Below are 25,657 nucleotides of genomic sequence, written 5' to 3'. Positions count from 1 at the left end.
TAAGTTAATATGATTTTGCAAGCCGCATTACCAAATATGAACATTTTCCTCCAGAATCTTTGCATCCTTTTTCAGCTATATCACTCAGAGACCTAGAGTGATGTAAGAATTTAACGTGTGTGTTTCTTCGTAAATGTTCATAGCCTTTAATTTTGCAGACTTAAATTAGAAGGAAAATAGGTCTTGTGCTAAAAGAACGGGAGCCAAGTCATTCAATGCCCCTGGGCTATGGTAAGTCTCTCTTTTAAAATAATGGTATTGAGCTCTTTAATCGTGATCCTTTCCAACATGAACTCATAGCAAAAGGAAATACAGTTACACTCACAATAGCAGAAAGAACACCAAGCTGGACAATGATAGCTGTGCAAGACAGGAATATGACTACTGTGACAGTCCTGCTTGATCTACAATTGATTGACACTGTGTCCCTGATTGAGGAAGCCATAGAGGGGACAAGCACTGGAAAGAAACATGTGATAGATAAAGGAAACAGCGATTGACCTGAGTTGATATGCAGTGAGCATGACAGACTTTGTAGGTGATTCTCAGGAGAGAACACCACTGCAGTGGAGAGGAAGGAGATGGTAGGAGGGAAAGGCCCGTGTGACCCTTAAAATTACCTCTTCCTGTGGGTGTGGGTTAGGGTAAGTCTATTCAAGAGACAGTGTGATCTGTTGCTCCTTATGCATGATTCTTGAGGGCCCGAGAGAGTCATACTGAAATCATATAACAGGCATGGCTTTGTCTAGTACTTGTTTGCATGTGCATTTAAGTATACAGCCTACCATAATGGTTTTTCATACTGACAAATGTCTGTTTTGCACTCTTTTTTTAAAACATCAGTTCTGGGTTATGGAAAAGACAGAGATCAGCCCCCTTTCAAGGAGCTCAGAGTCCACTGGAGAGAGGCAGGTGTGCAGAGATCAAGCTTTTTCTGAAGAGAGGGTGGCCCATTGCACCAAAGAAGTGTGGAATAAATGTGGGGGAGACAAGAGGACCCAGGGCCTTCCTCACAAAGGTGGAGAGAAGTGGAATCCCAGGAGGTGGTGGGTTTGAAAAGCAGTAAGGCATGGCTTTTGGGGGGAAGGAAAGCAGTCGGGTTTAAATGTGCATTTTGGCACAATGCAGAAAAAGCATAATGGAAATGAACTGAACAAACAAAAGTGCACAAAAAGGGCAAGTGCATCTAAACAGGTAGGAACATGTGTGGTTGTAACCAGTTTCTGGGTCCCACTGCTATATATCATGATTCTTATGGGTTGAGGTGGGCCCTGAGAATTTGTATTTCTAAAATGTTATCAGTTGCCGCTTTAATCCCCCCTGCTTTGTTATCAATGTTTCCCAAAGTGGTCAATACTGCCCCCTTGAGGGGGGCATAGGAATGATGGGGGGTGGGGAGCAGTAGTAACCTTGGGTGCAAGTGGGAGTAATTTTGTTTGTTCAGTTAAAAGAAGATAGATTTTTCGGGTTGGAGGTAATGCTGTGTAATTTTTTTTTCTGAAAAGGGGGCAGTAGAGTCAATTATGGGACACCTTTTCTAGACCAACGTTTCTTGACTGGGCACATACAGCTCCTGTCAACCCTAGGATTTTTCATTAGGACCACAGTTGAAAATCCCATAAATTGGGGGTGGGGGTAGGCACAAGACTATGGAGCCAACTGGTAGGATGGGAGGCACAGGAAGGAAAATTATTGTAAGGGGCCCAAGGTCAGAATAAAGGTTGAGAAACACCAGTCTATGTCATGGAGACCTTCCAGTGCTGTACCATAGAGTTTGGACTTTCCTTAAGAGCAGCTAGGAAACATTAGACATTTTCTAGAAAGGCAGTGATGAAATCCTCCTTACATATTAGGAATATGCTGCATAAAAGAGAAAGATGAATGAGGACAATTCTGTCACATATGAAAACAATCCAAGTGCCCAACAACTGATCAGTGGATAGAGACGTGGCATATTGACACAATGGAAATGCTACTCAGCAATAAGAAAATATGAAATATTGTAGTTTTCTGCAACATGGATAGAACTGGAGGGCATTGAGTTAAGTGAAATAAGTCAGGGAGGACAAATACCAGATGGTCTCAATCATCTCTAATATATAGAGGAACAAAACAGGGAATAGACAATATCAAATAATACCAAACACTTTGTCTTATATTATAAAACCAAGATTACCACCAAGCAGTGAAAGCATTGATAGGAAACAGAGAAGGAAGAAGCAGACTAGCCATGACATAAGGACAGTGGTGAAGTATCTTGGGCATTTTGATGATGCTGAAAGTGTAGTGATTTTACATCAAAGTCATAAACATGAACACTATCGTTGCCACAAAACCTATACTCTATTTAAAAAAACAAAACCAAAAACACTTGAGACATATTCATTATTTTCTATACTCAAAGACTGAGAGTACTGATGCTCTTCAGATACAATATAAATGATTTGGGGGCTGGAGAGAAAGTATAGCAGGTAAGGTGCTTGACCTGGAATCAGTTCCGTAGCCCTGGCACTTCATATGGTCCCCTGAAACCTGACAGGAGTGACTCCTGAGCATAGAGCCAGGAGTAAGCCCTGACCATCACCAGATGTCATTGCCCCTCCCCCCACCACCAAAAAAAAAAAGATTTTTTGCTGGAAGACTTTTAAATGTTGAAAGAAATTCATTCTTCGGGGCTATGAAATACCTGAGCCTTCACTCTCATATTTCTCACAACAATCACCTAATGAAATTTTTAAAAGGATACATATAGCCCATATTGTCTTTTTCTCTTCCCTAGGCTTTCTCCACTGAGACAACATTCCTTTTTAGAGACTCAAATAGTGATCGATGGCAGAGTCAGCTGTAGGGAGAGCTAGTTATCTATAAATATTTCCCTATGGTAGATTAATAGAAAGTATCACCTTTGCCCTATTTTGGTATAACTTTTATTGGGTCACTTCTCTAGAGAATTGTAATAAAGCTATCAGGTGAATGAAATTGCAAAAGTATTGGGAAAGAGGAGAAAAAGCATAAGCAGATGTGGGTAGTAACACTCAAAGCCATGCCCATCCATGGTTTAAAGTTTATGGAATATACTTAATAAATGAATTTATACTTTAATGAGTTAGGGAACATGGTTTCTCTCTTTACTATAGACTAATCTCTGAGCATGGTTTGGGGAAGGAACAAAGGAGGCTAGACAGAGAAACTTCACAACATTAAAACCTGAATGGTTAATCATCCATTACTGTAGATCAGGGGTCAGCAAACAATAGCCCCTAGGTCAAATATGGCTGTAATCTGTTTTCCAATACTCTTGAGGGCTAAGAGTGACTATTACAGATAAATATTTACAATCTCTGTGATGGTAGGTAACACTGAGTTTGAAATCCATCTTTGCAAAATAAAGAATTAAGTTACCTTCAATAGTAGAACTGTATTGTGACAAATTTTACTATTATATTCATTTTGTCAGTACAATTTTATGGGAATCTATATTTTCTCTTTTTGAAATTCTCTTTTGTTTTTACTATTTTATCTCTTTTCTCTAAGTATCCCCAATTTTTCCTCAAAATATAAAATATTTAATATATGATCTTCTGAAAAATTTTGCCAGCCTCTCATGTATATCAGGTTATATCATTCCTTCTCATTGTGGCTTCCCCCTTTGCTAAGCAATTTTGTGGTTCCTGCTCTATTAACCACAAATACGTGTTTGAAATTCATATTGGGGCTGTTTAAATCTTTATTATGACAATGTAGTTTTGGGATCATATGCAGAGAGAGCTTGTGGTATTATTTCTTCTCTATTATCTGTCTTACCACATGTCAGTACCAGAATTATTTAAGAAAGAGTGTTCTTTTTCTAAAATGTTTTAGTGCAGTGGTTTTTATCATCACTGTTGGGCATTTTGCAAAAGCAAGCTTCGAAAATTATATTCTTTCAGGGTTCTTTCTGAAAGAAACTACTTGATTGCCGAAAGCCAAGTGGACACACTGTTATTAGTCCCAAGTGACAATAAGAGGTTGGCTGATGCAATGCTATTTTAAATGGAAGATCTTCCTTTTGGTCACTGCAGGCCTCAGGGGAGCAATGGCATTTGCTCTGGCCATCCGGGACACAGCATCCTATGCTCGCCAGATGATGTTCACGACCACACTCCTCATCGTATTCTTCACTGTGTGGGTCATTGGTGGAGGCACAACACCCATGTTGTCATGGCTAAATATCAGGTCAGTTTGAAATCGGGTTACTTTTGTGTTTGACTGTGTCACATCATGCCCATGTAGTATATGCTCTAATATAGTGTATGGAATATCTTTACAGTTCTGTTTTGTAATGGAGAAGGTGTTGAAATAAGAAGTGGGGAATTTTTGGATTTTCTGGGAGAAAAAAATAACAATTTTGTTAACAATTTTCTTGGCACAGAACAACAGGAATTAGAAACACACCTGGTCCTTTTGAATTAAAAATTATTTCAAAAGCTAACAAAGAGCTAATAGACAGAGGTTGTGACAGTGTGTGGGATTTCCTGTTCCTTTGAAATCATACCGAAGGCCTTAAAAATATAAATTCATCAGTCAGAAGGTAAAGAAGAGGCAATTCAGGTTTTGTTCTAGGTGAAAAGTGTATGCCTGGTTTCTTTTTGTTTGCATGCACAAAAGAGATGATATTTCCTGTGTAGCCCTCAGTTTTTGCAGCCTCATAGCCACCCAACTGTCTCTGGTTTTACATCTGTGTCTGACAGGATGGAGAGACACAGGCCTAAGTGTTTTTAAAAGAGAATTTGAATTTCGAAGTGTGCTTTTGCATGTCAGCGTCTCATGGTAAAAGGAATATTGAACCGGGGGTCAAGGGACCTATAGACCAACTCTGGCTCTCAGTTCAGACAAGCTCATTGGGGGTAAGGGGTGAGGGATGCGCCTCAGTTTCTCTCAATAAGAGAGCTCTGTTGGATATCCTCCAGATTTCTTCTGCTTTGAATGCTTTTGCCTCCTGCCTTGGTTTCTACTAGGCAGAAAGTGAATCTGATTGTAGAGAGAAGACACGTGGGTAGTGCCCGAGGAAGAATTCTCCAGGAAGCCACAAGGTGGCGATGAAATTTTCTCTTTCTCTTCTGGCTTTCTGTTTGTATTCCTTTTCTTGAGAAGATAGATGGAATGATGGCCAGCGGCTGCAATGCAAAATGAACTTGGAGGTGGCAAACACAAGGGTATCACGGTCATCCTTGGAGTCAGAGAGAATACGGAATTTGAAAAAATAGTCTGCCCCTTCTGGGATTTTGTATGAATGGTGGGCAGGAATTGATGGGTTTGGCCCCTGCCAGAGCTAGATGAGTCCATATCACTCATGGAAATTTCCAAGTAAGAACCCTATTATAGCTTGCACTTGAGCTACAGTTCCTGGTCCAGGTGCCCTGTATATAGTAAAACAAGCCTCATAATATATAAGAGGGCAGCAGCAGCAGCTATTGTTAATGCTGCTGTTGCTGCTGCTGCTGCTGCTGCTGCTGCTAATGCTAATGCTAATGCTAATGCTAATGCTAATGTTAATGCTGCTGCTGCTACTACTACCTTCATTTTAGTGTTTGGGAAATTGAAGCACCAAGAAATAACTTGCTTAAGGTAAAAAAGTTTCAAGTGGACAAACTGGATGGTCTTATCACAGAGTTCACATTCTCAGTTTCTATGCTATGGCACTTGTAAGGAAACTTGTGTCACAGAGTTGTCTTATGATCTCAGATTTGGGGTGATCAGAATGTCAGAGTCCTGGCATGAATCCCAGCAGTGGAGTTAAGGAAAAGAATTCATCTATGGGAAAATAGCTAAAGAAGCAAGTTTAAGGATTTATTTATTTACTTATTTATTTCAGTTTCCAACTTTAAATATAAGATGGTACCATCTTTGTTCTATGTGACAGAATGAGAGCAAGAAAGGGAGTTTTCCCTGTGTGCCGGTAGACCACCTTTCTCTTCAGTGACCTCTGAAATTACATCTTGCTCTTATTTGCTTGTCATCAGTTGGTACCCTAAATGTTTTTTTTCCATGCTATTTTCTGAGAGCATTCTCAACATATATAATAAAAAATAATTTTCTACTAAATAGACTTATGGTCTCTTTCATCCTAGCCCTGAGATTATATTCAAGGCTCTTTAGGAGAATGAGACCCATCATTGTTACTGGTATTTGGCATATTTGGTACGCCACGGAGAGTTTGCCAGACTCTGCCCTGTGGGCAGGCTACATTCGATAGCCTGTAAGTTTGTCCAAAGTAGGAATGAGATAATAAGATGTGATAAAAAGATGTCCTGAGAAGATGTCGCACGGCCGCATTCGCAGTTCCGGGAGCTGGATTTTATAATCTCTGAGTCTTGGCCGTTGATGGGATTACACAGCGCCAGGGGGCCAGGTGGTGGGTGTGACCCCAGCCTACTGGAATTTGGAGGATCTGGGTGGAGGATGCTCGACTCCAATCCGAGTAGGCTTGGAGATCTCGGCCCCAGAACCCGCGTGGATTTGTCCCTCTGCCAGTACCTTCATGTGTGCGGAGAGTGGTCTCAGCATGGTGGTGGCTGGTCCTGGAGGTCTTCGGCTGCCGGAGCCCTGGCCGGGGCGGGGAGGAAAGCTCAACCCGCTCCCCTCCAAGGGGCCCCGGCGAGGAACAGCCAGGCGCGGGGGCAGAAGACTGCACTGTTCTCATCCGGGAGCTGGATTTTATAGTCTCTGAGTCTTGGCCGTTGATGGGATTACACGGCGCCAGGGGGCCAGGTGTTGGGTGTGACCCCCGCCTACTGGAATTTGGAGGATCTGGGTGGAGGATGCTCGACTCCAATCCGAGTAGGCTAGGATGAAAGAGACGTTACTGGGGCCTGCTCGAGGCAATCGACGAATAACAGGATGATGAAATGAAATGAGACTTATGGTACAATGTACTCCCTTTTCATTTTACTTCTATCTTTTTGGGGTTTTAGTTTCTTTTTTATTTGTTTTTTTGCTTTTAGATTCCATATATAAATTGGATCATACAGGATTTATCTTCTAAATTTATTTCATGTAACATGGTGCTCTCAAATTCTATGTTGTTAAAAATGGCAAAATTTCATTATTTTTATGATTGAATAAAATATTCTGTTGCATTTATACATGGACAACTTGATGAGTAGCACTGTAGCACTGTTCTTCTTCTTCATCGTTTCGCTTGAGCAGGCACCAGTAAAGTCTCCATTGTGAGACTTGTTGTTACTGTTTTTGGCATATCGAATACGTCACGGTAGCTTGCTAGGCTTTGCTGTGCAGGCAGAATACTCTCGGTAGCTTGCCAAGCTCTCCAAGAGGGACGGAGGAATCAAACTTGGGTCGGCCATTGCAAGGCCTACCCACTGTGCTATCGCTCCAGCCCCTTGATGAGTAGAATATATATATTTGATTGAAGGCCAATCTCTGTGTGGGCAGACTCAAAGAACATATGGGTTCCAGGGACTGAATCCAGGTCAGCCATATATAAGTCAAGTGCCCTACTGCAATACTTTCATTCTGACCCATTACTGGAGTACATTCTGAAAAACACATCATTAGATGATTTTGCTTTTACCATTCTGTGAACTCTGGAGGGTAATCACACAAATCTCAATTAATGGCTATGTTGTATAATCTGTTGATTTCAGTCATATGTGTGGTCCATTATTATCCTAAACATTTTTTTAAAAGTAGGAGTACTGCTTTTTATTCAACAATTGATTAAGCTGATCCATTACTTTTTTTAATTGAATCACCATGAGATACCGTTACAAAGCTTTCATATTCGAGATTCAGTCATGCAATGATTGAACACCCATCCCCCCACCAGTGCACACTATAAACCACAAGTGTACCCAGTATATACCCCCCATCCCAGTCTTCATCCTGCCTCCATGGCAGGCAATTTCCCCAATACACTCTCTCTACTTTTGGGCATTATGTTTTGCTTGAATTTTCCCACCACCATTCAAGCCTGCCTGCAAGGGGCAGATGCTAGATCATTTATTGTTCATTGCTCATTTTGAATATCTTGGGTGCTGTGGCTGCGTGCTTCTGGAATCCTAGATCGTAAATAGTTGGGTTCCAGAGACATTTCTGTAGAACACTAATCCATTTTGGCCTAGATTCAGTTGGGCGTCTCTGAACCAGAGCTGTTGGTGTGTAAAAGTGGCGCCCAGAGGCACATTGTGGACCGACAGCCAGGCCGAGCAGGCAAGGAGCCAGGGAGGGACAGCCCAGAGCCTCTGCCACCCTGCGACATGGAGATTTATTCCTGGAACCCACCTACCTGGGCCTTGCGTGTGGAAGCTCTTGGTCGCTGGGATTCCATCTGGAGTAGGCAGGGAGACTGTACCTGCTTCATCTGTGATGCCCTGATGAAATTGGCTCCATATGGGGCCAAGAGAGATCTCTAGTTCAGTGGTGTCTTCTGGGACTCTGTGCTGTGTCTCTGGCTTTTGAGCTCTTTCGAGGTTTATTTATGGGTCTCTGAAGTAAGGGCAGTAATAGAGTTTACAGGGTGGTTCTGGAGGTCATTCATTGTGGTGACTGCCAGTGCTTCCATGTGTATTGGGAAGTGGGGGTAGGTTGCCCACCCCAACTCTGTGAAAGCCTGGAGATTTCAGTCACAAAAGCCGCATACCAGAATTTTCAGCAGATTATATCTTGGTGAGGTTTGTCCTGAGACGGTGAAGTCAGGCCTGGGGTATGGCAGCGATTTTGGATTGTGGAAGCAAGCAGCTGCTGGAGGCTGTGCTTGGGCAGGCACAGACCAACCCACCCCTCTCTGACTTACCATAGTCTCTTTAGCCATGTGTGGGTCTGAGATTAACTGTGGCTTTTGGTCTCTTTAGAGATTTATCTGGGGCTGGAGTGCTAGCACTGAGGGTAGGGTATTTGCCTTGCATACGGCTGATCCGACTTCAATTCCTCTGCCCCTTTCAGAGAGCCCGGCAAGCTATATCGAGAGTATCTTGCCCGCACGGCAAAGCCTGCCAAGCTATCTGTGACATATTCGGTATACCAAAAAACAGTAACAACAAGTCTCACAATTTGTTTTGAGACATTACTGGTTCCCACTCGAGCAAATCAATGAACAAGGGGAAGACAGTGCTAGACAGTGCTAGTGCTAGAGATTTATCTATGAGTCTCTGAAATAAGGCCAACAAATGAGATTGTATAGCTGAGCTGGAGGTGGTCTGTGGGCATGGCGCCTACATACCTAAGTTTTGGCCATTTAATTTCTTGGTAAATTTGGTCCCAAGTTCTTGAGGTCCAACCAAAGACACAGTGGCAACTTTGGGGTGTCAGGGAGCCTGAAGGCACCATCAAGCTGCTGATGCACTCACCCCGCAGGTATAGGTTGACCTCTTGGCAACAATATACCCCCTTTTTCTTTGTTTTTGCTATATGGACCACATCTGGCAGCGCTAGGGGCATACTTTTGGCTCTGCACTCAAGGATCCCTCCTGGAAGCACTTGGGGTACCCTGTGTGATGCTGGGGATAGAACCCAGTCCACACTCATGCAAAACAAGGACCCTGTCCACAGCACTATCTCTCCAGCACAGTGTACTCCTTTTCAATCTGCTTGACCCAGAGCTGTGACTGTGGATGATATTTCCTGAGGTATACAAGCTATATATGAACAAATATACTGGGCCCTTATGAAAACATTAATATATAGACAGCACTGCACCATTGCACCAGGCACGCGGCAAGGGACTATGTGCTTGAGAGATCAAGTTTCTCCATGTCCTGGCCAGCATTTAGTTGTGTCACCATTTCTCAGTTCAGCTAATAGATGCCCGGGCTATACCTCATGGTAATCTTAATTTGCAGTTCTCACATAAAGATGTTAATTAACACTTTATATGTTTATCTGCCATTCATATAAAGCAGCCATTCAAATCTTTTGTCAATTTTCTAATTGGATTTTTAATTGAATTTTTACAATTCTTTATACTAATCCTGTCAGAAACGTGGTTTATGAAGCTGCCTCCCATCTTTGGATAGCTTGACTTTTTTTTCTGTTTTTGGTTTTTGGGTCACAACAACGATGCTCTGGGGTTACTCCTGGCTCTGCGCTCAGGAATTACTCCCGAGGAGGTGCTCGAGGGGGCAGAGGGACCATATGGATTGTCGGGGATCAAACCTGGGTCATATGCATGCAAGGCAAACACCCTCCCCTCTGTACTCTACCTCCCCAGGTAGCTTGCCTCTTAATACTTTTGCAGAGTATGTCACAAAACAGAAGTTTTCATTTTGATGGTATGCAGTTTATCTTGTTTTTGTCTTTTATAGAGCGGGCTTTTAGTATTGTGTCTAAGGACCAGAAGACTTCCTTCTGTGTAATCTAAAAGTTTTCGCCTGTAATCCTCTTAGAGTTAATGTTTACAAAATATAGACATTAGGTTATGCTGGAGATTGCTTTTATTATTTTATTTGCCTCCAGCTTTCTCATTGTTCCAGCATCTTTTGTTTAAAAGTTTATCCTTACTCTGTCGAATTACTTTTGCTCCTTTTCTCCAGTGGTGGTAGACATGTGGGCCTCTTTCTATTATGCTCAATTGATTGATGTGCTTTCACCAGGACCACCCTATCTTCATAACTCTACAAGAAACCTCTGTGTCAGCGAAAGCAAGTCCTTCATTTTATTCTTCTTTTTTGAAAATTGTAAAGGTAAAAGGTAAAGGTCCTCCCGTTGATCGTCGATTTGCTCGAGCGGGCCCAGTAACGTCTCCATTGGAGACTTTGTTGTTACTGTGTCTGGCATATCGAATACTCTCGGTAGCTTGCCGGGCTCTACCTGCTGTGCTATCGCTCCAGCCTTATAGTTCCTTTCCATGTACATTTCATGTGTTTATCTCTGTCTAAAAACAACCTTGATTATTTTACAAGTCTTTGGAAGACGTGAAGCAGTCACGTCTTCCAGTCCATGAACACGGCATGTTTTCTGCATTTATTTAGTACTTCTTTGATTTCTTCCATCAGTATTTTATAGTTTTCAGTATACAGTATTTATATATGTTGTGTTGGACCTATACCTATGTATTTCTTCTCTATTTTGAACTATTAGAAATGTCATTCTATCTTAGATTTCAGATTTCATCTGTTCATTTCCAGGATATGGAAATGCAGTTGAATTTTACGAAATAAAATGATATCCTGTGACTTGGCTAGTCTGTCTCACTCATTCTAGGAGGATTTTTGCTTTGTAGATTCTTTGGGGTTTTATTTTATTTTTTTTCCTTTTCTTTTTTGGTTTTTGGACCACACCTAGCGGTGCTCAGGGCTACCTTGTGCCTGCTCTCAGGGATCACTCCTGGCAAGCTCAAGGGACTCTGAGGTACTGAGAATCGAACCCAGGTGGTCTGAATGCAAGAAAATTGCCCTACCTACTGTACTGTTGCTCTGGTCCAATCTTTGGGATTTTCTGTATATACCATTATATCCATTTGCAAACAGATGATTTTTTTCTTTCTTTCCAACCACTGCCTTCTCCCATCCCTCTCTTTTTGACTATTACTCTGGGTAGGACTTTCAGTGCTCTGTTGAATAAGAGAGATGCAAGTGGAAATCTTTGTCTTGTTTCCCATTCTAAGAGGTAAATATTCCATTTTTATCCAGTAAATACTGATGTTAGCTATAGAATTTTTGTAGAGGTTCATCAAATTGAAGAACTATTGCTGGTGTTTTGACAGTTTTTTTTTATCATGAGTAGATGTCAAATTTTATCAGATGCATTCACTGGATCTAATAAAATGATCAAATGATTTTACTTTTGACTAGACATTTATTACAGTGGCTTACACTGATTAATTCCTGAACCAGCCTTGCTTTTCTAAAACAAGCCCACTTAATTGTGGTGTACATTTTTAACATTGCTAAATTCTATTAGCTTATATGTTTTGTTAAGGAGTTTGATGACTGTATTCAAGAGGGATATTGGTATGTGATTTTCTTTTTTCATATTGCCTTTGTGATTTTAATTTTTTAATTTTTATTGAATCACCATGAGATACATAGTTATAAAGTTGTTTATGGTTGGGTTTCATCATAAGTGTTATAACACCTGTGCCTTCACCAGTGTCCCTTCATCCGCTCCACTGTCCTCAATTTCCCTCCTGCCACCCCCCACCAGCCTGCCTCTATGTCAGGCACTTTCTTCTCTTCTCTCTCTGTTTATCTCTCTATCTCTCCCTCTCTCTCTCCCTCTCCCTCTCCCTCTCTCTCCTTTTGGGCATTATGGTATGCAGTACAGGTACTGAAAGATTATCAGGTATCTACTTCAGCACTCAGTTCTCATCCAGAGTGATTATTTCCAACTATCATAGTGTTCTCTTCTCTATACTAACTGCCCTACCCCCTCCCCCCCTACACTTGTGGCAAGCTTCCAACTGTGGACCCTCCATTTCTACTGTTCTTGGGTATTAGTCTCATACTATATTTTTTCAAATTCCACAAATGAGTTCAGTCATTCTATGTCTATCCCTATTTTTCTGGCTCATTTCTCTCAGCATGATACTCTCCATGTCCATCCATTTATAAGTGATTTTTCATGACTTCATTTTCCCTGATGACTGTGTAGTATTCCATTGTGTGCCATCATTTCTTTATCTGGTCATCTGTTCTCGGGCACTCAAGTTGTTTCCTGGTTCTGCCTATTGTGAATAGTACTGCAGTGAACATAGAAGTACAGATGGTTTTTCTGCTGTTTGTAATCATTTTGTTATCTGAGTACTCTGCCCTCATAAAAGGAGCTGTATTATATTTTATACTATTCTGTTTTCTGGAAGAGATTGTTATAGAGGCTGGTATTCTTCTTGTAAGTTGTGTGCATTTCTCGAGTAGCACTGTCAGGTCTTCTATGAAGCTAATTTCTTGGATAGATGTAGAGCTATTCAGGTGATCTCTTTGACCTTGTGTGAATTGTGGTAGTTATTGGAATTGATCAATTTCCTTTAAGTTATCATATGATATTGTTCATAGCATTAACTTACAACCCTAGTGATGTCTGTAAACTCTAGAGTGATATCCCTAGTTTCATTCCTTATACTGGTAAATTGTATCTTTTTTTCTTTAACTTGTGCTAGATTGTAAGTTTTTATAGGTTTTATAAAAAATAAATTTTTATTTCATTGATTTTCTGTTATTTTTCACTCCTATCTTTATTTCCTTCTTTCTGTCCATCTCTACTCAGATAATATATGAAGCAAAATGTACTGTTGATGAGAATGGGGGACTTACACCCAAGAATAGTAGAGATGAATACCAGGAGGATTGCTCCACGGCTTGGAAGCCCGCCTCACAACCTATGGAAAAAGGCAACTCAGATAGAGAAGGGACCACCAAGTATGGGGAGTTTGGAGGGCCCACTTAGGATGGGAGATGCATGCTGAAAGTAGGCTACAGACTGAATAATGGCCATACAGTACCTCTATTGCAAATCACAATATCCTTAAGGAGAGAGAGAGCAAAAGTGAATGCCCTGCTACTGAGGCGGGGTGGGGTGGGGGATGGGGTCGGTGTGGTGGGAGGGATACCCGGACCATTGGTGGTGGAGAATGGGCACTGGTGAAGGGATGGGTACTCAATCATTGTATGACTAAAATGTAAGCACGAAATTTTATAAGTCTATAACTGTACCCCACGGTGATTCATTGAAATATGTATATATGTATATATATGAAAATAAAGAAATAAAAATGACCTGAAAAGTTTTAAAAAATGTTCTGTTGATAAAAAATACATGTTATCAGCCCATTGCAGTTTTCCAACTGCATATAAATAGCGATTAAGTAAATGTAGAAACTCACATTTACAGAGATGATACCAAAAGAAATTCCCTCTGAAATTAGGTACTGAGATGAACTGGTCTTTCTGGCTTGTGGTTTTTGGTGTTATTCAGTTGTCATGAATTATTTCTTTAAACCAAGTTCTGATTTTAAGTTAATTTATAATATCCTGCTAACCCCCCAGCCAAAACTCAGTATTGTCATTTTGTGTGTTTGTTTTTGTAATTATCTCTGTGACTTCAGTAAGATAAATACATACTTGTTCATACTCTAACTGCTGACAGAGGCTCCGATGAGCTTGCTGTTAAGTAGTTCTTCAGCAGAAGACAAGCTCAGGCTGGGATTGAGAGTTCCATCATCAATGACTAGGAGTTAGCTATCAGATTTTCCATGACTAATTTCAAGTCTGAGTATAAAATTAAAAAGCCAGGCCACTGTTTTACAGAAATCCACCTTAGCTTTATTAATTGGTATTTTGTGATTGATATTTTAAAAATAATATCAAAATGCTCAACTTGTTTTCTTTTAATGCACAAATGATATTGTATTATCCTTAGTTCTCCAGAGCAAACATTGCTATTCACAAAGGCCATAATTTTGGCAGCTTAAAAATAAAGAACTGTGGGATTATTTCAGCAGATGAGCTTCATATGCATCCTGAGCTCATTTTGGCAGCTTAGACCTCTTGGAAACCTCAGCTTCCAGTGACCTATGTATATATACACATATGAAATGGTGGTGATGGTACTGGGTAGAATTCCAAACACTGTGGTTATCCTTATGCCCCATAATGCAGTAATACAATGACCCAAGGACAAATAAGGGGACTAATCAGTATAATTCGGTTAGAATTTGTGATAAAGGTCTTTGAAAGATAAAGAGTAAAGGCAGGAGAAACTCGGAGCTTTTTATGCAACTGCATTTGTAACCAGATCTTTTGAAAGAATTTAAGGCCATTACTTTATTTTTATTTTTTTTATTTTTTAATTTTTATTAATGAAACACCATGTGGTACAGTTGTGGACTTACAAGTTTTTGTGCTTGGGTTTCAGTTATACAATGATCGAGTACCCATTCCTCCACCAATGCCCATTCTTCACCACCAATGATCCCAGTATCCCTCCTACCCCCCCCCATACCCCCCATTCCACCCCGCCTCTGTGGCAGGGCATTCCTTTTCGTTCTCTCTCTCTCCTTTTGGGTGCTGTGGTTTGCAAAAGAGGCATTGAGTGGCAATCACATTTGTTCTATAGTTTACTTTCAGCATGCATCTTCCATCCTGGAAGGATCCTCCCAACACCGTTTACATGGTGCTCCCTTTTGTATCTGAGCTGCCTTTTCCCCTAGCATGTGCAGCTGGCCACCAAGCCAGGTAGTGAACCTCCTGGTACTTTTTCTTGGCTGTTCTTGGGTGTTAGTCTCCTATTTTGTTACTTTATATTCCCCAGATGAATGCAATCTTTCTATGTCTGTTCCTCTCTTTCTAACTCATTTCACTTAGCATGATACTTTTCATGTAGTACCACTTGTATGTAAATGTCATGATTTCATCTTTTCTAACAGCTGTATAGTATTCCATTATACCAAACTTTCTGTAACCAGTCATCTGTTCTCGGGCACTCGGGTTTTTTTTCCCAGATTTTGGCTATTTTGAATAGTGCAGCAGTGACCATAGAAGTACAGATGTCATTTTGACTAAGGACAGTACTTTATAATAAAAGACTGTCCTATGCAATGGAGAGCTGAGACTCTGAGTTCTAAGATCCATAGCTTCGGTCTTACTCTACTATTTTCTTCCTTTGTAATGTGGGTCAACTTTTTTAATCATTTGACTTAGTTAGTTTTCACAAATGGGTGCAAATACTAGTGTGAAAGAAAATGTGGCAACACAGAGAGACTGGCATACATCAATAAGAATAAGAACAATCAGTGCTGGCACAGATATGGGGAGGGAAGGAATTCTCTTTCATTGTTTCAAGGACAGTAGACAAAAGGGCCAGAAATATTGCTTCATAGTTGGAAACCTGCCTCATGAGTTGGTGGAGAAGGCAGCTAGAGAAGGGATCACTAAGTCAATGATGGTTGGAGAAATTATTTGGAATGGGAGATGTGTGCTCAAAGTGGATAAAGGAACAAATGTGAAAGCCTCTCAGTATCTATATTGCAAACCATAATGCACAAAATTAGAGAGCGAGTATGGGGGAAATTGTCTGCCATAGAGCCAGGGGGATGGTTGGGAAGGGGGGTGGGTTACTGGGGACATTGGTGGTGGAAAATGTGCACTGGTAGAGGGATGGGTGTTCTATCACTATATGACTGATACTCAAACATGAAAGCTTTTTAACTGTAGCTCATGGTGATTCAATTAAAAATGTATTCATATACCAAAAAAAAATATGGTAACAAACAAATCTGGTAAAAAGTTCTCGTATGAAATGTGCTATTTGGCACACTTGGTATAGTTTAGCTATTGTGTAATGAGCCTATTCAAAGCATTTCTACTACTACCATTACTATTATCATGAGTGAATATTAAATTAGTAGAATCTAGCTTGCTTTTCTGTAATTTGTTATAACCTTGTCAATACAGTAATAATAGATAGAGTCCTATTCAGTACAAAGAACTAAAAATGACCATAAGGAGCATCACATTATCACTTGCACATTTCTGGGGATGTGAGAATTCAAGCAATGTTTACTACAGTGTTTCTCAGACTTTCTTTTATTGTTACCTCCTTAAGGAGTCTTTAAAATATTTTTCCTGAAATTTTATGTATTTCAGTGCTTTAGAGGAAAGGACACAAATCACTGTAATATATTTTTTTCAACCCACCCAAACAAATTATCAAACCTGTAGACGAAATATCACTCTTCCCTCATTGAGAACATGTGGTTTGGGCCAGAAACACAGCTGAATTGGACGAGCATATGCTTAGCATGTGTGAGTTTTTTGTTCACTCTCCAGCATCCATTGTTCCTCAAGAACCCCCAAGCATTGAGCTGGGAATGATCCCTGAGCACCTCCAGGTATGGCCTTAAAACCTAAAGAAAAAAAGTCTATGTGACTCAGTGGTGTAGTTCTCAACTGAAAACAATTTTGTACCCCCACAAGGGGCATTTGGCATTGTTTAGAAATACTTTTGGTTGCTTAACTGGGTGAACGGGAATAACTGGTATGTTGTTGTAGATACATGTGGTCCAAAAAATGTCAATAGTGCTGTCGTTGTGAAACTGTTCTCTTGATATGGTGATGAAGTTCATATATACTCTGAATAACATGGCAATTATTAAGGGAGGTGAAAATGAATCCACATCAACTGCAAGGCCACAAGGTAAAGAGAATAGCAGAACTTGGATTCTTGACCTTTGGACTGAATCTGTGGACAGTGTGGTTTACTTGTCAAAGACTAAAAGACCATCTTTGTTTTCTTAAGAACTGTTGCTGTTTTCAATAATATGGTGCTTTTTGCTTTTTCTGTCAAATACGTATACAAATGTTTGTGAACACTTCGAAGACTGTTCAGTGACGATTTTCTGTTTTCTGGTGTTTGATTTTTTTCTGCTTATTGTTTCTTTAACCTGAAGCAGCTGAATTCCTGAAAGCTGGTATAAATTTATTTTTCACCAAGTTGCATATATTCCTTGGATTTCATTACAGTACATTTTGAGGAGATTATTTTCACTCCTAATTGCTCCTCATTTGATCTGGACTCCTAGGTTGCTTTAAATTTAAATCTAACAGCCTGTCTACCTCTCTGGGTTTCAGAGAAAGATTAGCATTTCAGCGAAGGTATTAATTGATGGTAAAAGTACGACAGCTTAGTTTTTGATGGCCCTTGCTCAGGTTGTGTGCCCAGAACGCCTGGCACGCCTGCTGTCCCTGTCACACTTACATTCCCTTCTTCTGCTCAGAGTTGGCGTTGAGGAGCCCTCCGAAGAGGACCAGAGTGGACACCGATGGCAGTACTTCAGGTGACAGAAGGGCATTCTAGAAACAAATTAACCAGGCCTGGCTTTTCTCTTCCTAACTTGAAATGTTTTTCTTTATGTTTAAATTTTTTCCCCTCTCTGTGTGTGCCAACCTCCTGCCCCTTTAAACAAAATGGCAGGAGGTTAGTTCAATCTAATAACTTTTTCTCCTTTTCACTGAGTTGATTTTTGTGTCAGTGTTCCTAAGATTCTGTCTTCTTTGCTCAAATTTTGGAAAATGAATTTTCCACCAGAGTCAGAGCTGACAAGTGTCTCCTCCTTGTACAAAAGAGCTTAATGTTAAGAACAGCCCATTTCCCAAGCACCAACATGATATCCATAAAATCCAGATTACAATAATCTAGAAAACACAGTTTTAAAGGAAACTAGATTTTTATGTTTCAGCCATGACTGGGGTATGTCTTACATCATCTTCATCAGTCACTAATGTTGTTATTGTTTTTAAAGTATGTACACATGTATGTAGCATGTGTAGTATGTACAGTACGCAGTATGTTTGTAAGTATTTATAGTTACTAGTGTCTTATTGAGCTGGAGCGATAGCACAGCAGTAGGGTGTTTGCCTTGCATGCAGCCAACATGGCCGACCCAAGTTCGATTCCTCCGCCCCTCTCGGAGAGCCCGGCAAGCTACTGAGAGTATCTTGCCTGCATGGCAGAGCCTGGCAAGCTACCCGTGATGTATTCGATATGCCAAACACAGTAACAACAAAGTCTCCAATGGAGACATTACTGGGCCCACTCGAGCAAATCGATGAACAACGGGAGGACAGTGACAGTGACAGTGTCTTATTATGGTGAATCAGAAGATACAATAAAAACAGTTTTTGAAAAATCAAAGGATTACTAATGACTCCTCTAATATATTTTCTCAGTGCTAATCCAAGTTAGTGAATTGTTTATGCTTAACAGCCTTGATACCAGGCAATCAGAATAAACACTTATTTCTTTCTATATCTTTGTTAGCATGCTTTCCTGCTGATTCTGGGTGCTGATAGAAAAATCAGATGCAAAATGGACTTGAATTCTACCTTTTCATTTTGTTTCAAGTTATGATAAAGATTATAGCATTATAGGCTATAATCTCTCTATATATTTCACTTTGAAATCAATGGTGAAAGCAGTGATACCTTTCATAGGGCATGTATTTTGTGGCTGTTCCCAGACCCTGAATTGATACTAACATATATAGGCATATATTACTAATTTATAGGCATAGATTTATAATGCATATAGATATGCATTATTTAATGCATAAAATTAATTGAAGGACTTAAGCTTTCTAGACACAACCTTTTTGTCTATTTGAAAGGCCATCTGGAGAGATAGTATTGCCTTCCACATGGCAAATCCGGGTTAGATCCCAGGCATCCCATATGGTCCTCCAAGCCTGCCAGGAGTGATTCCTCTGTGCAAAGCCAAGATGAAGCTCTGATCACTGTTGGGTGTTATCTCCAAACCAAAAAATCAAATACCACATACATTTGTGATTGTTAGGAGACCTATCTTTAGGTGCCAAACAAGCTGCAAAGGAAGCAGTTTCCTTTGAAATAGCCTTTCAGAGGAAGGTCCTTTAGGCCAAACAGTTATTTGACATGGTACATGAGAGACTTCAGATTGTGATCTAGTGATTTGGGTTTTATATGATGGTACATATATAATACTCCTGAAATTATTCACTGTCATGTACATTTTTGAAAGACAATGTTCAAACTATAATTTCTAAAATTGTTTAGATTTCCTGGCATTTTATGTAGTGGTTAATCAGAATGTACGTAAGTGATTCATTCCCTAAAGGGAAATGATTCATTTTCTGTATTTTTTTCAGCCCAATGTGAACACATCTGTTTGACTGTTTGACTGATATTTTATTTCTAGCACATTTCCCCACCATCACCCTTTTGTGTCTATTAACACAGTGAAACTTTTTTTCAAAAGTATGCAGGATAGTGGTCTCACAGAATATCCTATAATCTAGATTTTTGTGATATATTTTTATCGTAACTTGAAAAAGATCATCATTTTTATTCAAAATATTTTCAAAGTGATTTTTTGCATTTCTTTTTGGATCATATCAAGAGGTGTATTTTCAGGTTGTATCTTCTTAGTGATGTCACATTTAATTACTTTAGATTCCATGTCTCTACTGTAAAGGTACAGATTTTCCCTTTCCAGATGTTCCCAGATTTATTTGGTCTACCCCCAATAAGTTTGTTCTACCCCCAAGTAAATTTGGATTTTACCAAATAAAATCTAAAAAAACTCACTGAGTCCCCTGAAAACTACCTTCTTTGAGGGAACAAACAGAGAGTATTCCCTAATTGCACCACTACTATGAGTCTTCTCAACTGTTCCAGAACCCCCGAGGCAGGTGTTCGCATTGTGGGAAGCATTGCTGCAGAGAGATTCCATCACATCATGAGTATCCTGATTCTCAGCGCCCTATCACCTACCAGTAAAATCATGCAATGATGAGCCTTGTTTGAAACAATTATTATGCTAAGAGTGGGAAGTAGTTTTTTAATTCTGTGATTTGTCCTGTGTTTAAAGGGTGTTCTTTATTTGTAAAGAAGGGTTTTATTGTGGTTTTAAAACTTATTTTATGTATGGACAAAGCAAGCCTCTCTCTACTATGTAAGTAATAAGCTTAAGATACTCTGTACTGGGGTTGGAGTGATAGCACAGCGGGTAGGGCATTTGCCTTGCATGCGGTCGACCCGGGTTTGATTCCCAGCATCCCATATGGTCCCCTGGGCACCGCCAGGGGTAATTCCTGAGTGCATGAATCAGGAGTAACCCCTGTGCATTGATGGGTGTGACCCAAAAAGCAAAAAAAAAAAACAGATACTCTGTACTTATGAGCTAGAGTGGTTAGAGCATTTGCCTTGCACAGTGCTGACCTGTGTTTGATCCTCAGAATCCCAAATGATCCCCTAAGCACTGCCAGGAGTAATTCCTGATTGCAGACCCAGAATTAACCCTTGAGCATCACCAGGTATGGCCCACCCCCCCCATAAAAATAAAAGTTATACTCATTATTTATGGGACTTGGAGTTGTATCTTTACAAAATCATGGAGAAAATCATGGATAGAATCATGGAGAAAGCAAACATTGTCCCTCCTTTGGTGATGAAAAAAAAGTGATGCTTATTTTGATGAGAGACATGTGGCTAGAATTAGTGCAGCATAGCATCCTCACTGTCCAATTGGGTAGCCTCTAGCCAAATGTAGGTATTGCAATAATTAAAAGCAAATAAATAAATAATTAAATAAATTTCAGTTCCTGAATTGTACATGTCACATTTCAAGTACTCAGTGACCACACTAGTTGGTAGCTAACAACATAGGCAAGTACAGATCCAGAACACGTCCATCAGTACAGAAAGTTCTTCTGGCATTGCAGAGGTAGAACTATTCTTGTTTCACATGCACACACGTATACAAGCACACACATGTGCACACAAAACATCAAGCATCATGAATTTGGAATGAGGTTAGGGTGGCCTTAATTTTCTGAATGCATCAGGTTATTCCAATGTTTTGTGCTTTTGTAGTTTTGCATTCTGGACTCTTCCTGGCCCTAGGTGAAAAAACTCTGGCTCCATAGTTCTGCAAAGAGTTCAGTGACTTGAGTGGAAATAGTAAAAGTCCAGTCTTTTTAAAGCAAGTCTTATTATAAGAATTTATTTGAATTCTTGTTAAACAAATTTTTTCCTCAGCAGAGATCCATTTTAAGAGTAGCAGGGTATATGGGGTGGAGTGATAACACAGAGTGTGGAGGGTGTCATTTGCCTCGCATGCAGCCAACCCAGACTTGATCCCCAGAACCCCATATGGTCCCAGGAGCCCACCAGGAGTAATCCCTGAATGCAGACCTGAGCACTTCTGGGTGTGACCCAAAAACAGAAACAGGAAAAAATCAGTAGCTGGTTCTAAATTTCTTTTATTTATTTGTCATGAAGTGGTTGCATGAAGTCGAGTGCATTCAGACTGCTCTTGAATCCCCAGAAGGATTCCATCTGATTTCTAGCACTAGAATTCAGCATGTCTTCATATTTTGATTCCTAATCTTATAAACACTGACAAAAACCACTTCCCTATATATATAATATACATGAGAGATTACCCTTCCATATATATATATGTATATATATATATAATGTACATGAGGGATTCTAAAAGATGATAATTGCAGGTTCAAGGTCAACAGCTCAGAATTCTCTACCTCTCCTCTACCACTTTAGTTAGCTACTTTGGGTGTTCAAGGCTGTGAAGTGACAATTGTGAGTAGCCCTGGGATCTTCTTGAATTGGATGGGTCTCATGTCATAAAATCTCTTTGTTGTCCAGAGATCTGTGACTGACGTCCAACTGTGAGAACCAACCTTCATCCACCTCAGAGACTCCTGCAGGGAAGCAGTCTCCAAACTCAGTAGTTTGCCTGATTTACTGCACAGGTCCCATCAAACTTCAGGCCCATGAGGAAGAAATTTGGCACTAGGTGTATTATATTTTTTACCTAAGTGCTTAGAACTGTGAATAGCAGAAAAGGCCTTCCATAACATACTTGTGAGATACGTGAATTTATCTTGTGAATTTAAATTATTTTTTTCTTCATCAAAATTTGGGGTAACTATTGCCTTTCTTTCATAACCCCCTTTTCCAGAGGGGCACAAACCATGATTAGTGTTCAATAAACAGAATTTGATGTTGAGATTGGCTTATCTTCTGTCATATGTGTTATCTTCTAGTCTTCTTTTCCATTATTTTCTTTTCCTGAGAAACATCTCAAGCATAAGAGGTGGCCAAGAGGGAGGAAAGAAGGAAAAGTAAGGCTCAAGCAGGGCTCTCTACAGTCACTGTGTGCATATTGAAATCAGTGCCCTTATACTGGACTGCAAATAACACCTTAGTTGAGGCCATTAGAAGCCTTTCTTCAAGCTCAAATCAGACCTGCTGAAAAGCTGTGTTTTTAGTTTTACCTTTTTGGTGGAAGAGGTAGGAGTTGTGCCACACTTAGAAGTGCTCAGAAATTACTCCTTGTTCTGTACTCAGTGATTAAACTCCAGTGGGCCCTGGGGTGCTGGGGATTGAATCTGGGTAAGCTGCATACAAGACAAGTGCCCTACCCACAGTTCTATCTTTCTAGCCCCTTCAGTTTCACCTTTTATGGTATCATCCATTCTTGGCAACACAGGATGATGAAGGAAAATAGAGAATTTTAAAGGCATTTTTGTTTTCTCCTGTGTTGCCTCATGATACCCATGTCATCAAGTGTCACAATTTTATGCCTTGGAATGAGGAAGGTGTCAAGATTAAAAAATATTATCTGGTACATAGAGAAACAGTCTGTCTATTACTAAGTCAAAATGACTACCTAGTACTTTTATGGAATATTTTGTAAGTGGATGTGCCATTTTACTTTCTCTTCTGCCTTCAGTTGATGACCTCAAATGTGCCAGTTTTCAGATTGTCTGTATGTGTGTACACTAGAATGAAAATTACTGAGATGCATGCTAAAACTTTTAGAGAAAGTCTACTAAAGTCTTGTAACTTTATTTGAATTTATTTAAAAATAAAGTAGATGATAAATGTATAGACAAATAAAAAGAAAATAGAGCAGGAGCTAGATAGACAGTACAGTGGGTAGGGTGTTTGCCTTGCACACAGCCAACCCGGGTTCATCCCCAGTGGTCCCCCAAGCACCTACAAGAGTGATCCCTGAGCACAGAGTCAGGAGTAAGCCCTGAACACAGCTGGATGTTGCCCCCAAACAAACAAAATATATCAAAATGATAATGTAGAATCGTGGCTATGGGTACACAGTCTTTCAAACTATAAATTCTTTCAAGATTTCCTTCCTTGTACATATAAAAAATTTAATTAGGAGCTAGAAAGATAGAGTACAGCAGGTAGGGTACTTGCCCTGCATACAGCTAACCTAGGTTCCATTTATGGCTCCCCATATGGTTCCCCAGATCTACCAGAAGTGATTCCTGAGCACAGAACCAGGAATAAGTCCTGAGCAACACTGGGTGTGGCCTAAAAGCAAAACAAAAAATTTTAAACAGAAGTTTAGGAAAGTAAAACCAGGTAAAGACAAATGTACAGCAGCAGCAGAGAGGGCATATGGCACAGGAAGGCAGATGGATAGTTGCCAGCTGATGTGGTCCCTCCCAAGAGACCCTGTTTAGGGTGTAATCATATAGGATTGATTGATTCTCCTAACCCTGGTATCAGATGTGGAATATAACTTATTTCTCACAACTTATGCATGACATCCTTTCTCTTCTTTTAGCTAACCACTCCTTCTGCTTCTGGAAGATGATCTCTGGCTACCTTTAGCACCATGGCTACCATATTCCAAGCTAATTATCTCCATTTTTCTCCTTTTGCTTTGATGATGTACAGAGTTGGTGTTGACCCCGATCAAGACCCACCACCTAACAATGACAGCTTTCAAGTCTTACAAGGGGTAAGTCATAAAAGATGCTTCTTGCCATTATTAAAGAAATTATTAAAAGTAACTGAAATGTATTGAGCATTTACTATGCACAAAGGCAGTTTACATAGATTCCTTTGTTTTGATCGTGACAACCTTGTACGGAAGGTACTGAAATCCCCATTTCACGGATTAAAAGCTGAAGCTTGAGAGTTTGAATCATCCAAGAGCTTGGACCATCAAAGAACCAGAGTGATGGAGGGATAGTTGAACCCAGAGTCTGTGTACCTAAATAACATGGTAGGAGAGTGAATTATCCAGAAAGAGTATTTTTAAAAGGCTGGAGCGATAGCACAGCGGTAGGGCATTTGCCTTGCACACAGCCAACATGGCTGACCCAAGTTCGATTCCTCTGCCCCTCTCGGAGAGCCCGGCAAACTACCGAGAGTATCTCGCCCGCATGGCAGAGCCTGGTAAGCTACTCGTGACGTATTCGATATGCCAAACACAGTAACAACAAAGTCTCCAATGGAGACTGGGCCCTCTCGAGCAAATCGATGAACAACGGAGTACAGTGACAGTGACAATGGATATATTGGATACATTGATAATTGTCTTGCTGTAATTCATTCTGAATCCTTCCATGGATGCAATCCATCTTGGTGATTCCGAGGATGAAAGGAAAGAACATTGGATGATTACAGAATCTCAATTTCTCCTGAATCTGGGATCCTCTACACCTGTTGGGCCTTGCCCCCCTCCACCATTCTAGTAACTGGGAGTCCTCACCCATGTAGGTACTGAACATCAGGGCAAGGCAACCACCTAAGGTGTGGGCAGGTTGATGGCAGTGGTAACAGCTTGGGAAGGGAAGCTATAGAGCCAGTGAAGAGAAAAACCCTAAGGTCACATTTAATATGGGGACAGGAAAGAGCTCCCAGAGCAGAGAGAATCCTGGTGGAGAGCAAGTGGTTGTTCTGAAGTTGTTATTGCATGTCAAATTAACCCCAAATATAGAAAAGAAAACATTAATTTCTGAGGGCCAGAGTGTTGGGCATTTTCCTTGCCTTAGGCAACCATGTTTGATTCCCTGCACCCCAAACAGCCCTCCACGCCAGGCAGGAATGATTCCTGAGCACAGGGCCAAAAATAAGCCCTGAATACTGCTGGGTGAGGCCCCCAAACCAAAAGAAAAACCCAGAAATTTCATTTTTTAAAGTATTTTAGTTAGCAGTAGTTTACAGGAATGTAAATTTTTATATGTTACAAGCTAAAGTGTTACCACACCACACCTACCGCCAAAGAGCGACAATTTCAATTGTTCATGGATTCTCTTGATATGTTCGAATTTTCTTAGAAAGGGAATTATAGGATTGACTTATTTTGCTCCAAGAACACTGAGGGTAAATCAGCCTGGGAGTTGGAATTCTCC

The 25,657-nt window shown here is 40.3% G+C and overlaps 1 protein-coding gene across 1 annotated transcript in view; it reads left to right on the top strand.

Moving 5' to 3' along the window:
• The window catches only part of SLC9A7 (solute carrier family 9 member A7), a 218,400-nt gene that overhangs the window by 166,582 nt on the left and 26,161 nt on the right, over nt 1-25,657 (top strand). Inside the window, exons 12-14 of the mRNA XM_056107333.1 lie at nt 4,062-4,215; nt 17,708-17,767; nt 24,195-24,258. Coding sequence (XP_055963308.1) covers nt 4,062-4,215; nt 17,708-17,767; nt 24,195-24,258 — 278 coding nt within the window. The remainder of the gene's footprint in view (nt 1-4,061; nt 4,216-17,707; nt 17,768-24,194; nt 24,259-25,657) is intronic.

Source organism: Sorex fumeus, unplaced genomic scaffold (genome assembly GCF_029834395.1).
Source record: "Sorex fumeus unplaced genomic scaffold, SorFum_2.1 ptg000162l, whole genome shotgun sequence".
NCBI lineage: Eukaryota > Metazoa > Chordata > Mammalia > Eulipotyphla > Soricidae > Sorex > Sorex fumeus.
The sequence above is the reverse complement of the archived record's forward strand: the minus strand, read 5'-3'. Positions and strand labels throughout refer to the sequence as shown.